Source organism: Trichomycterus rosablanca, chromosome 9 (assembly GCF_030014385.1).
Source record: "Trichomycterus rosablanca isolate fTriRos1 chromosome 9, fTriRos1.hap1, whole genome shotgun sequence".
Lineage (NCBI taxonomy): Eukaryota > Metazoa > Chordata > Actinopteri > Siluriformes > Trichomycteridae > Trichomycterus > Trichomycterus rosablanca.
Window position 1 is genome coordinate 4,077,586 of NC_085996.1, and position 11,729 is coordinate 4,089,314.

At 40.2% G+C, this 11,729-nt stretch overlaps 1 protein-coding gene across 1 annotated transcript; it reads right to left on the reverse strand.

Moving 5' to 3' along the window:
* Positions 1-761: 761 nt before the first annotated feature.
* Positions 762-11,729, reverse strand: LOC134320329 (dynein axonemal heavy chain 8-like). The gene is made up of 19 exons (XM_063001682.1): positions 10,876-11,729; positions 10,658-10,792; positions 8,692-8,776; positions 8,163-8,314; positions 7,884-8,073; positions 7,172-7,335; positions 6,461-6,637; positions 6,226-6,339; positions 5,296-5,403; positions 5,094-5,195; positions 4,869-5,015; positions 4,585-4,782; positions 3,322-3,398; positions 2,480-2,579; positions 2,274-2,393; positions 1,816-1,951; positions 1,551-1,735; positions 1,372-1,452; positions 762-1,025 (listed from the first exon to the last, which is right to left on the reverse strand). Exons 1-19 carry the CDS (start codon positions 11,002-11,004, stop codon positions 1,020-1,022), a joined length of 2,406 nt encoding a protein of 801 aa, XP_062857752.1. The 5' UTR covers positions 11,005-11,729; the 3' UTR covers positions 762-1,019.

Sequence of the window (11,729 nt, forward strand, 5' to 3'; positions counted from 1 at the left end):
TTACGTTTTTAAAGTCTTCGTCTTTATCAGCTTCACGGGCTTCTGCCTTGAACCTGTCTTTATCGTTTGATGAGCCCAGATCTTCTGAGAATGCAACACGTTTGTGTCCTACAAATACAAAACAGCATCATTTTCGTTACTTCTGTTTATATAGAAACGTTTGCAAGGCCTGTTCAGATCAATCTAATCAAAATACCTTTAGGTTTCTCAGCCGGGTCTTTGCTTTCTTTTGGCTCATAAATAGCACTGAAGATTAAAGTCAGTTCCTTCACTGCCTCCTCTACGTGGCTGCTCTTTTGGTTGAGAGTCTGAGCCCACAGCTTAGTCTGAGCCTGTATCAGATTTAAATGTTACTTCATCATAAAGTATTCTTAAGCATCCCGAATGCTGGGGGTAACATGACGTTACCTCGTTGGTGGTAATCAGGTCCTGTAGAGATGAGGCTCTGTCCTCTGGCAGGGTGATGAGGACAGTCTCGGAGATGTTGTGTAAAACACCTTCAATGCGAATCTCGCAAAGATCTGTCACCTGAACATGTTACATGCAGTTAGAAGATACTGTTAATCATGTCACTATTGTTCTCACATACACACTCAGAATGTACCTTCTTTAGAACATGCTGCAGCTCAGCCATGGCAGCATCAAGATCATTGAAAAATGTGTCCAGGATGAGAGACGACCAGCTGAGAAACACCAAGCCTTGACGAAGCACAGAGTCCACCTGGTACACAGAGCAACTGCATTAGATAATATAATCATTCATTCTCTGTTTTACCACTGCCTTATCCTGGTCAGGGCTGCAGTGGGTCTGATTCACCAGGCAAAATGCTGAAAACACCCCAGACAGACACACACACACAATTAGGGCAATTATTAGTAGCTCCAGTTAACCTGACTGCATGTCCTTGGACTTGGACACAGGGAGAACATGCAAACCCCACACAGAAAGGACCCTAGACCTAGGGGAATCAAGCCCAGGCCCTTACTGCTGTTGTGTATTCTGCTTTACTCTGAAGCAATCAGACCTACAGTGTGAAACAAGCCATGGAAGAAATTTAAGGGAGACCCAGCTGATGCACACTGTGATAAGACACTTAATCTAGACCAGGGTTTTAAGCAACCCAAATTCATTTTGTCCATGATTTTTTACACAACCCAGGCAACACAAAGAATGCTATTTACTGTATCTGGTCTCACTGTGATTTACAAGATGTAATATAAAGCCTCCATTTCTCTGCGACCCACTTTGTCTGATTCACGACCCACCCAGGGTTCGAAAAACACTGATCTGGCATTAATTCATATTTACATGTTGATATATTCTATTTAATAATTTATCAGATATAAAAGCCAGTGAGAAGAATATCATACCTTTTTTATTTTTGATATCATCAGACTGTAAAACATAGCAGGAATTTCCTCAAGCGTATCCTCATAACTGCTGATAAACGTCTACACATCACAAACCAAACACACACACACACACACAGTTCACTGTGATTAGCAGGTTTGTTGTAAAGTGAATGAACTGAAAGCTCATTTTTTCCCACCTCTAATCTGAATTGTGTTGTCTTTAGGTGTTTCTCTGTCCTAAACATATACAGAGCCTTCTCGGGAACCTTCAATCCCAGTTTAATCAAGCATTTAATCTCTCGTAATGTCTCGTTTATTGTAGAACTGTTCACCAGCAGTTTCTTTGATTCTGGGTCGCGAACAAGCAGGGTTTCATACAGGGCTGTAAAAGAGGTAAAATCATGAGTGTTTTCCATCATTCCTTTAGGGTTCAAATGTAACAGAAACGCTTAAGATACTTGCCATATTCCAACTGTGGGAACCTGTTCATCCAGGCTGTATAGTAAAGAATCTCAAACTCCACAAACACCGCTGCAGACCTGTTGTACAGCTGCACAACATCCTGCCCCTCAGATGTGGACAGGACCTCTGAGTTTTTCTGCATATTGTTTATACAGCATGTGTAAGTACTTGGTGTATATGGTGAAAATGTTTTTTAATTATTACATAAAACTGAACTGTTCCAAATACACATTTACTGGGACTTCTACTAACAATTCTTATTAAATGATTGAGCTATTTTGTTTTAATTATACTGAATTATTAGCATTAGATTATTTTGCAGGACCTTTCACTAGCAACAAATCATAGTGATTGTATAAATAAATGAAACAGTGAGTCAGGGAGGCTTATGAAAGCAGTGTAGCACAATATGAAATGTTCCTTTAAAAACAAGGAGCGTTCATAAAGTCTGTGTGCACCTCAATGTAACTGATGGGTTCCTGTATTTTGCTGAACAGCTGCCTGACCCAGACAATCCTGCCCGCCACTGGAGGCATGTTTCTGCCTATGGGAGGATCTTCTCTGTAGGTCTGATAGTGCTACACATATAAACACAGGAGTTAATGTTAATTCTGTTGTTCTTTTAGTGTGACAATGATCCTCAGATCTTTAGACCAGCAGAGACCTGGTTTACAGCTTCGAGCTCTGTGACGTAGTGCTGCAGAATCAGGTGGAGGGTTGTGGAGATTTCTGCCTGCAGACACGACATGTTCAGTTTCTGAAACCTAGAAACCAAACACATTCATTAACGACTGAACGTGATCTGCTTTGTCAAACATTAGCTGATATAAGATAACACGGGGGGGGTTAGGGTTAGGGTTAGGGTCAGTCTGTTTGCCACCTTAAACTGTACCATTAAATAGTTCTGCATGAATAATAATTACAATAACAATAACATAGTTCTGAACAAAGTGATAGAAATCAGCTATAATACTTAAAGAGATCAGCAAGACGTGCAGGAGCTAAACCGGACTTTGTAGTAACAAATGTACCAGACTGCCAGTGTAACTTAATTATCCTGCCATAATGTAATCTGGGTTTTTAGTGACTTTTTATACGTCATACTGCCTTATTACAGCGACCGGTTTCTGGCAAATTATTCACACACATTTCCAGCTAAATCAGTCTCTCTGATGTGGGTGTCTGAATTGAGAACTGGTCATCCTGTCTGGAGTGTTTCTGTCACCCACTGCTATAATGGTCAGTCCTTTTTATTGATACTCAGTGTGAATAAAACAAACTTACAAAGACCGGTTAAGACTTTTTACATCATATCAGCCAATGCCTGATTGTATAGATCTCTGATCCAGTCCTTCCTCTATTTTTTTCATCAGACTTTCAAACAATTAACCAGTTGAAGGCAAATTCAAAAGCATTTGAAGCCCCGATTTAACTATTATAAACCCAATACGATACACTGTCTGTACTGTAAGATGTGGATTTGAATAGCTGTATGTTAAAGAGCACCTTTGTAGGAGGTTTAAGGCTTGTTGAGATGAAAAAATCTTGGAGAAACATTTTCTCATTAAATCTTGAAGTTGGTGCTGAAGAAAAAAAAAATGATATGTTTAATTGTATATATGTAAAAGTAATTGTATACATGTAAAAGAGTGCAAACTGCAGCTGAATTAATTATCCTGTAATTATGCTAGACGTTTATATTACATTAATCATAATGATAAATGACGTATGAAAGGATAATCTACTCTGGTCAGACACAACAAATAGAACTCTTTGGTTGGCACATTCAGTTTGGAGGGAGAAGGATGGCACATATCCATAAAACAGCACACCTACAAAGAAGTATGAAGCTGAAAGCATTAGGATATAAGGCTGCTTTTCTGTAAACGCTACAAGAGCACAAAATCTGGGAACATACCAGAACTTACTACAGAAATAATCGTAATATTACGAAAATAACTCGAGACGTGATTCTAAAATAAAATGATAATGCCCGAATCTCCGGACATAAATTATTTTGGAAATTTAACAGTTTTTTAAACTGTGAGTACATCAGAAATACCACAATTGTGAAATGGAACGGGCCAAATCCAACCTGTAATGCTGTAGAACAGTGGTGCCCAACCACTGGGCCACAGGCCGGGTCATTTATTACCGGGCCGCACAGAAAGAATAAATAATTAGAGATCGCTACAAAGGCAATGACAACACTGGGGCCAGTGATAGCTCAGTGGTTAAGGTACTGGACTAGTAAACAGAAGGTTGCCGGTTCAAGCCCCGCCACCACCAAGTTGCCACTGTTGGGTCCTTGAGCAAGGCCCTTAACACTCAATTGCTCATTGTGTAAGTCGCTTTGGATAAAAGCGTCTGCTAAATGCTGAAAATGTAAAATGTAAAACACTGGGTCCATTTCTAACATCCTATCTTTGTGAAGCGGGATTTTCTGCAGTGGTGAAAGTTACGGATTAGACCGAACATAAGGAACAAACTTCAGGTGTTATTGCCTCCTATCACCCCTAGGTGGGGGTGTCCATTATTGGTGAGTAGTATTGTTATGCACTTTGTGTTTTTATTATGCCCGCTGGCCCGTGAAATTATATCTTATATGAAACCGGTATATGGTGCAAAAAAGGTTTGGGACCGCTGCTATAAAAAGCAAATGATGTCTTAGTGTAGACATTCCAACTTTAACTACTAACAACGGCACTGGAAAAAAGTACTAATGAGTTTAGTCTGTTTAATGTTTCTTAAGTCAAACACTCCACTCACCTCCAGGTTACTGATGTGAGACATGAACTCGGTAAAGTCCACCTCAAACACCTCTCTTCTTTGAGCCAGTATGTCGTACTCCTTCTTTTTTATGTTGATGTAGATGTTCTGAAACTTTGCAGCTAGAGCCTCGAGCCCTTCGATTCTTGACTGGCCGAGGGCCGAGAACGATTTTATCACTGTGATCATCTGAGTTATCTAAAAACACAAAACACTTCAGGGATTCAGGGATGGACCAGGACGGCTCTGCTCGGTGTCGTGGTCATGTGAAAATGGCTGGTCACCTTCTCGAGCCTCTTGCAGAAATCGTCAAACTTGCGGAAGATGTACATCTCCGACACCTCGAATGATTTCCCGGGCTGCGTCTCGAGCCTCTGCTTCTTCGTACTTTGGAAGCATGACCGATACTCCTCAAACAGGCAGATACACTCCTGTTGCAAAAAGATAACAGACGATTCGTTTAACTGGATATAAAACGAGGAGAGCCGAATAAACAAACCACACCCTACCTGCATCTTCTTAATGAGATCGTGTGTGTCCTGATCCCAAATGCTTGAGGTGCCATTATTAGTAAGGTAAGCTCTGCAGGCGGTCACCATCTGATTAGTAACCTGTAATGATGTATACACAGTATTTCGGATTCTCTGTATGATCAAATGAAACCACCAGGTAACTAAAACAATCCAATCAAATATACAAGTATGCACGTACTTTAATAAAAAGTGTAGACATTCGTTCAGACGTGTTGTAATATCTTGACACATCATGTATCATGCAAATGGTGGTGATGAGAGTCCGGATACTTTTAGTCATGGTGACCTAAAAATAATATAAACACAGAAGTGATACAAACCTAATAAACGGTGATAGTATTAGGGAAGAGCGATTTAGCCAAAAGTATGTGGACACACAGCATGCGCTAGAGGGAGAAGTACATATTGAAAAGAAACAACGTTCCTCCAGGACCAGGGTGCAACACAGAACAAAAAGGCCTACAATAAATACAAAAGACATTTCTAATCTAAAAAAACAATATATAGAGGCAAGAGTAGTGTTGGCCTGTACATGGTACTGAGAAGATGATGAGTGAGGTGAAAAACAAGTACATCCCATACCAAAACCATGGGTGCAAGTATAGTGTTCCCACCCAAACTGAGGCTGTCACAGCCTACTCAATTCTGGGAAGGCTTTCCACAACATCTTAAAATATCTATAGGAATTTGTGCTCCTGATTTCTTCCTAGCATGTTCAGTAGTGCTAAGGTCAGGGCTTTATGCGAGCCACTTCAGTCCCCTCAGCAAACTCATTAAACCATGTCTGTATTAACCAGGTTATGTGCATGGGGTGCAGTCAAACTGGGGCACCCTCAAACTCCAAGAGAACGATCCACCTCAGAACATACAGAAGTTAAAGGAGTAGCTGATAATGTCCTGCTATAAGATACCACAGGACTCTTTCAGATGTCTGAGCAGGTCAGAGCTGTTTAGGCAGCACATATGGCGGGTAGTCCTAATGTTTTGGCTCATGGGTGTGCATATAGGTCATATACTTAGGAGCACAAAGATTAAATTCTTATTTTCTTTTATTCACTTACCCTAGTGAGCCACTAATTCTGAGCACGTTGGAGTAAAGTACACTTACTGGATCAGAGTTATAAAGAGGCCGACATATTTTCTCCAGGCTGGAGAGATATTTTACGTTGTCCTTAGCCTCGTTCGCACAGTCAGTTATTCTGTTATCTAGCTCCCGCCATAGCTGAAGAACAAAACCATTTTATTAGAGCCACAATAAACTGTGGTGTACGATATCATGCCTATCTCTGTACGTCATTATACATCACCATTAAAAAACAGATATTTTTTATGATGTCTTGTACCTTTATGGTCTTTGATCGGTTTATATGAAGGACGTTCACCACAGTTTTACATTCTGAGCCTTTGATGTGTTCTATGATGGAGCTGAACTTTGCAGACATCCTTTTCCAGTGTTCGAGTTCTGTCAAAGGCCCCAACGCATCATCTTCTCTACGAATCTGATTCCTTTCTGTCAGCACCTACAACCCAAAAGGTCTCACACGGTCACCTTTAAATCTGCACGACAGGATGTAGTGGCAGTACAAAGACCATAGATTTGTGGCAAGGCAGTGTGTCAGACGTGCTAAAATAACTTAATAAATAACATGTATGGTACATTAGTATGGTACATTAATATTACCCAAAGCTGTAGGGAATATCTCTAGTTTCTAAGCTGCTTATTTGCAAGGGGTGCTGGAGCCTATCCCAGCTCTCAATGGGCGCAAGGCACACAGAAACACCCTGGACGGGGCTATTGTACCTCTAGCTATAGTATACATCTTCATGTTCCTGTTCTGTCATGTTTGCTGTGATTTTGATAGCTGTTTTTAATTAAATGAAGCTTAAACACCTTGTTGATAAGAAACCATGTGACGTGATTTAAATTTTAACAGGTCATTTATGGTAAATTGAAAGCTAATGTGACTGAAACACTTTAAAAAGTCGTACATGTGCTGTAAGGGCAAATTTACACAGGTAACATGACTGTACTGTTGTTATGTGAAGGCGCGCACCTGTTCGATCTGCTTGTGCCACCCCATTAAAATCTCCTCGAGTCTGCGCACCATGTCCGCGTCTTCAGCCGCCGCTTTTATATTCTCAAAGGTCACAAGTCTGGAGAAGTCGATCTCTGAGGCTTTTGTTAGTTTAACGGTACCCTCGATGCTCAGCTGCATCTCTGCAGAATGAATCATACATGACCAGCTTAAACACGGGGGGGTCTAAACACAATCTAGTCGTATCCGATTCCTCGACTGTAACTACTCCCACGCTGAAGCACAGACTATCAAGCGCTTCCTCTGACACATGTGCAGTCACTGACCGCTTCTTTTTTCCTGCCAGGAACAGCATATCACAGAGAGGCACATCAAAAAGAACCCGACTCATGCAGATGAAGCGTTTGGCTACTGCACACGTGTCAGAGGGGGCGTGTGTTAGATACTGCCCTCCTCAAACAGGGTCAGGTCTGCAGCAGTGGAGGGGCGATATAATCGAGAGAACTGGATATGACTAGGTTGGGAGAAAAAGGGAAAATGCATAAAAACAATAAAAAAAGAAACCTAGAAATAACCTCAGTTAATTTACATTATCTAAACATAAATTACACCAGTCAGGATTCTATTTGCCTTTTAATTCTTTATCAGAACCAGCCTACATACCACTGTTTATAACCTTTTTAGAATTACAGAAGATATAAAAACACATATTTTTAAAACATACTCTTACCATCCAGAAAGTGCGTGAAGTGAAACAGGTCATCTCTAAAGTTCTGCTTGATTTTCTCTCCATGTTTAGACTGGTTTAAAGCCCCCCAGTTCTCAGTTGTACAAACTGCTGGTATGTACACATTTGATAACAAATCTCTTATTCCTTTCAGCATCCCCTCTGTGGCGCTGAGCATGGATAGATAAATCTCCTACAATAAAAACAGACCAGGCATCTCTGAAATGAGCACAGCTCACTGCAGAAATAATAACAATGTGCTAACTAAGTGCAGTTTGTCACCTTGTGGATGTTCGCTGGGTTGAGTGCAACATCCGCGTTGGTTCTCAGAAAAAACAAACAAAGTCCTTCAAAGCATGTGTCGGACATATCGGCCAGGAACAGTCGCATCATTTTGGTTCCCTTCGACACGCCAGGAAAAGTGCGACCACATTCTACAGCATTTAATATGAACAGGATGAGAAAAGAGAGTGTTCAGTAGCAGAAATTACCTTTGTGTAATATTATAGTGAATGTCCTTAATTGGCCAAATCCTGTTTAAATAATAATAATATGCTTCCTTAACAAATATTGAATCAATACATAACAGCAACACCCTGTCAATAATAAAACATAAATGTATGTAAATAAATGAATTAATACACAATGTTTAAGAGACGTAGGGAGCAGAACATACATGCTGTTTATTACTGTGCATGACACGACTATGCTGTTGTTATAACAATATAGCTGATTTGTGGATATTCTTTAATTTGTTCTGTTAATACAGATAAAAAGCAACATAAAGACGTTCAGCTCTTCATGTCCTCACCTACTCCTGGAACCTCTGATTCCTGGTACGCAAATGAAATAACTTCTGACCCTCCTTTGGCAAAGAAATCATCAAACGGTGCTAACTATCAAAAAAAGACAGAAAGGCCTGGTTATGTGGTGCATTTTAAATGCAAAATAAGTGAAAGAAACTGAGTTATGCATCACTGTTTGGCTAAGCAATACATTTAATTGTAGTTTGTTTCCGTTATTTTGTCCACCTCTGTTGCTTTCACTGTATAAATTAGGGCTGGGCGATTTTCACGATTAATTCGGTTAATTCGCATGAACGTTTTCAATCGCGATTGTTTACATACTTTATATTTTAATGAAAATACCAACATGTCACGAAGCAGAAACTGAGCAGACGCTCGCGGAATATAAATCAGGGAAAGTTTCATATAAAAACAGGGTACAAAACCAGTTGGAGTCCAAAACCAGCGAAAACCAAAACAGTAAACGGAAGATAACAAGGATTATACACGCTAACGGTTAGATTCAGAAATAAGGAGCGCAAACACGATCGGCAAAACGAGACACAAACAGAAGAGTTTCATTAAGATTCACTGAATCAAACACCGCTGAACTGAATCAAAATACGGAGCCGATGAGCGCGATCAGGATTGGCTGGAAAGTAACGAGTTACATTTACTCGCGTTACTGTAATTGAGTCGGTCTTTTTGTGTACTTGTACTTTTTAAAGTAGATTTTACAGCCTGTCATTTTACTTTTACTTAAGTTCAGTTCAGTTCATTTTATTTATATAGCACTATTGCAGACAATAATGTCTGCCCAAAGTGCTTCACAAAAAGTACAAATTTACATGTACACACATACATATACACACATACATATACACACATACACAAACACAACGACATAACCCATCAATCTCAACTATTATCATAGGCCATAGCATAAAAATAAGCTTTTAATTTAGTTTTAAAACAGGTCAATGATGATGCAGCCCTAATCTCTAGCGGCAAACTGTTCCACAATCTTGGGGCCGCAATTAAAAAGGCCCGATCTCCTTTTTGCTTTGATCTGGATCGTGGAACAAAAAGAAGTAGCTGAGATGACGACCTTAAGGCTCGCGCAGCCTCGTAGCCTTAAGTAAGTTTTGTACTAAGAATTGTAATTCACTACATTTTAAATCACATCCGTTACTGAGTAAATAAATCGCGTCTGGGAAACTGCTGCAGTGAATTCTGCGATAGGGAGTCGGATCTTTTGTCTCGGTTCCTTTTAAAGAGCCGTATGTATGTAATGACTCCCAAATGCGCGAATCGGTTCCTTTATTTTGGCTTAAAGGGCCGTTCAATGGAATCGAATCATTCTACGACACATAATAGTGGTTAACACAGTTTGAAGGTTTTATGGGACTAAAATGACACATTACACATCCTTACATGTTTAAAATGTTGTATCCACCCCCCAAATCACAAGAGGACAAAATCAAAGCTGAGTTGAGTGATCGCTTGATGCCCCCCCCCCCCAGTGTAGATACTGATACAGACTCACTCAGTGGTGGAAACAGCACAGTACAGGCTCGTACGAGTTCCTTTTAAGAAACCTGTAAAGGACTTTTTGTAGTTTTTTTTCCTAATGTAAGGAGGTTCTGCTGAACATCATTTAAAATTAAAGTTGTTTGTGAGCTATTCTTAGATATAGATAGATAAGGATATAGATCATTTAGATCTATTTTGTTTTAATTATTGTGATATCGTTATTGTTATAAAGTTTGAGTCCCTTAAAAGGATTATTATAGGTGGTGCTGTTACTATTTTTGCACTTCTGCAGCCTTTAATTACAATGCAAAAAAAGAAATTTGAGTCTTATTTTAATTGCATTATACAAGAACAAAAAAAAATCTAAATCATAATCGACAATCGGGTATAATTTTAAAATAATCGAGATTTTTTTTTTTGCAAAATCGCCCAGCCCTATAAATCTGCTGTAAAACTTACTGATGGGGCATCAAGAATAAAATCTTCTACCGCTGAAACTTCCAGGCCAAGCCCAACAGCCAGGACTTCAAACATGTACTGGTGTGCTGGCGTCAGACTAGCCTTCCTCACCTCCCTCTCCTGTCTGAATCTGGCCTACAGGTTAACAAAGTCCTGCTGGTCAGCTTCACGTCTACAGAACAGGTCTTTCATTATGGTTTAATGTAAATTCATCTCACCTGTTTCTCCATTGTGGATTTGTGAATGGCCAGCATGCTCAAAGCAGACTGGTGATACCTGCCTGGCCTTCGCTTTACAGACTCTGATGGGTTCGTGTCCCCCATTTCTGCCTGCGAAGCTCCACTCATGTCTATCAAAAGCACAAGTGCATTAAATCCATATAAATTTATGTGATATTTAAAGCTGCCATATAAAATGAATCAGTCACATCACTTCCTGTAACAGGACAAACACTGATGTGACATGAACTTTAAAGGATCGTCAGTGTTTTTTAATAGACAATAAGAGTTTTTGTTTTGTACTACTGTATTTATGTGTCACCACAATGGATCTGGATGCTCTTCCTGAGGCGACCCTCCCTACTTAATAGTACACAGACAAATGCCCAACCTCCCCAATTTAGAATGTGTGTGTACTGTACAGTTTAGATTAGCCATTCCACCATCTGCATGTTTTGGATGGTGCTATCAAACCACAGTACACAGTAGAAAACCATGTGGACTTGGGGAGAACGTGCAAAATTTCTCATAGTCAGCAGCCGGAGGGGCGATTCGAATCCAGACCCTCGGAGTTCATGTTGCTAGGCCACATCTACTCGATCTGCTGCGCACCCGTGCACTGTAGTTAGTTACATAACAGATTTGTCGATACCCAGGTCCTTTTTGTGTGCAGTTTGCATGTTCTCCCCATGTCCATGTGGGTTTCCTCCGGGAACACTGGTTTCCTCCCACAGTACAAAGACGTGCCAAGTTAACTGGAGAAACAAAATTGTCCTTGTGTAACGAGTCAATACCGTTTCTGTCACTCCCCTTGTTGGAGCGCGTAAGCGCGTGCTAAGCCCTACCGCGGCCAC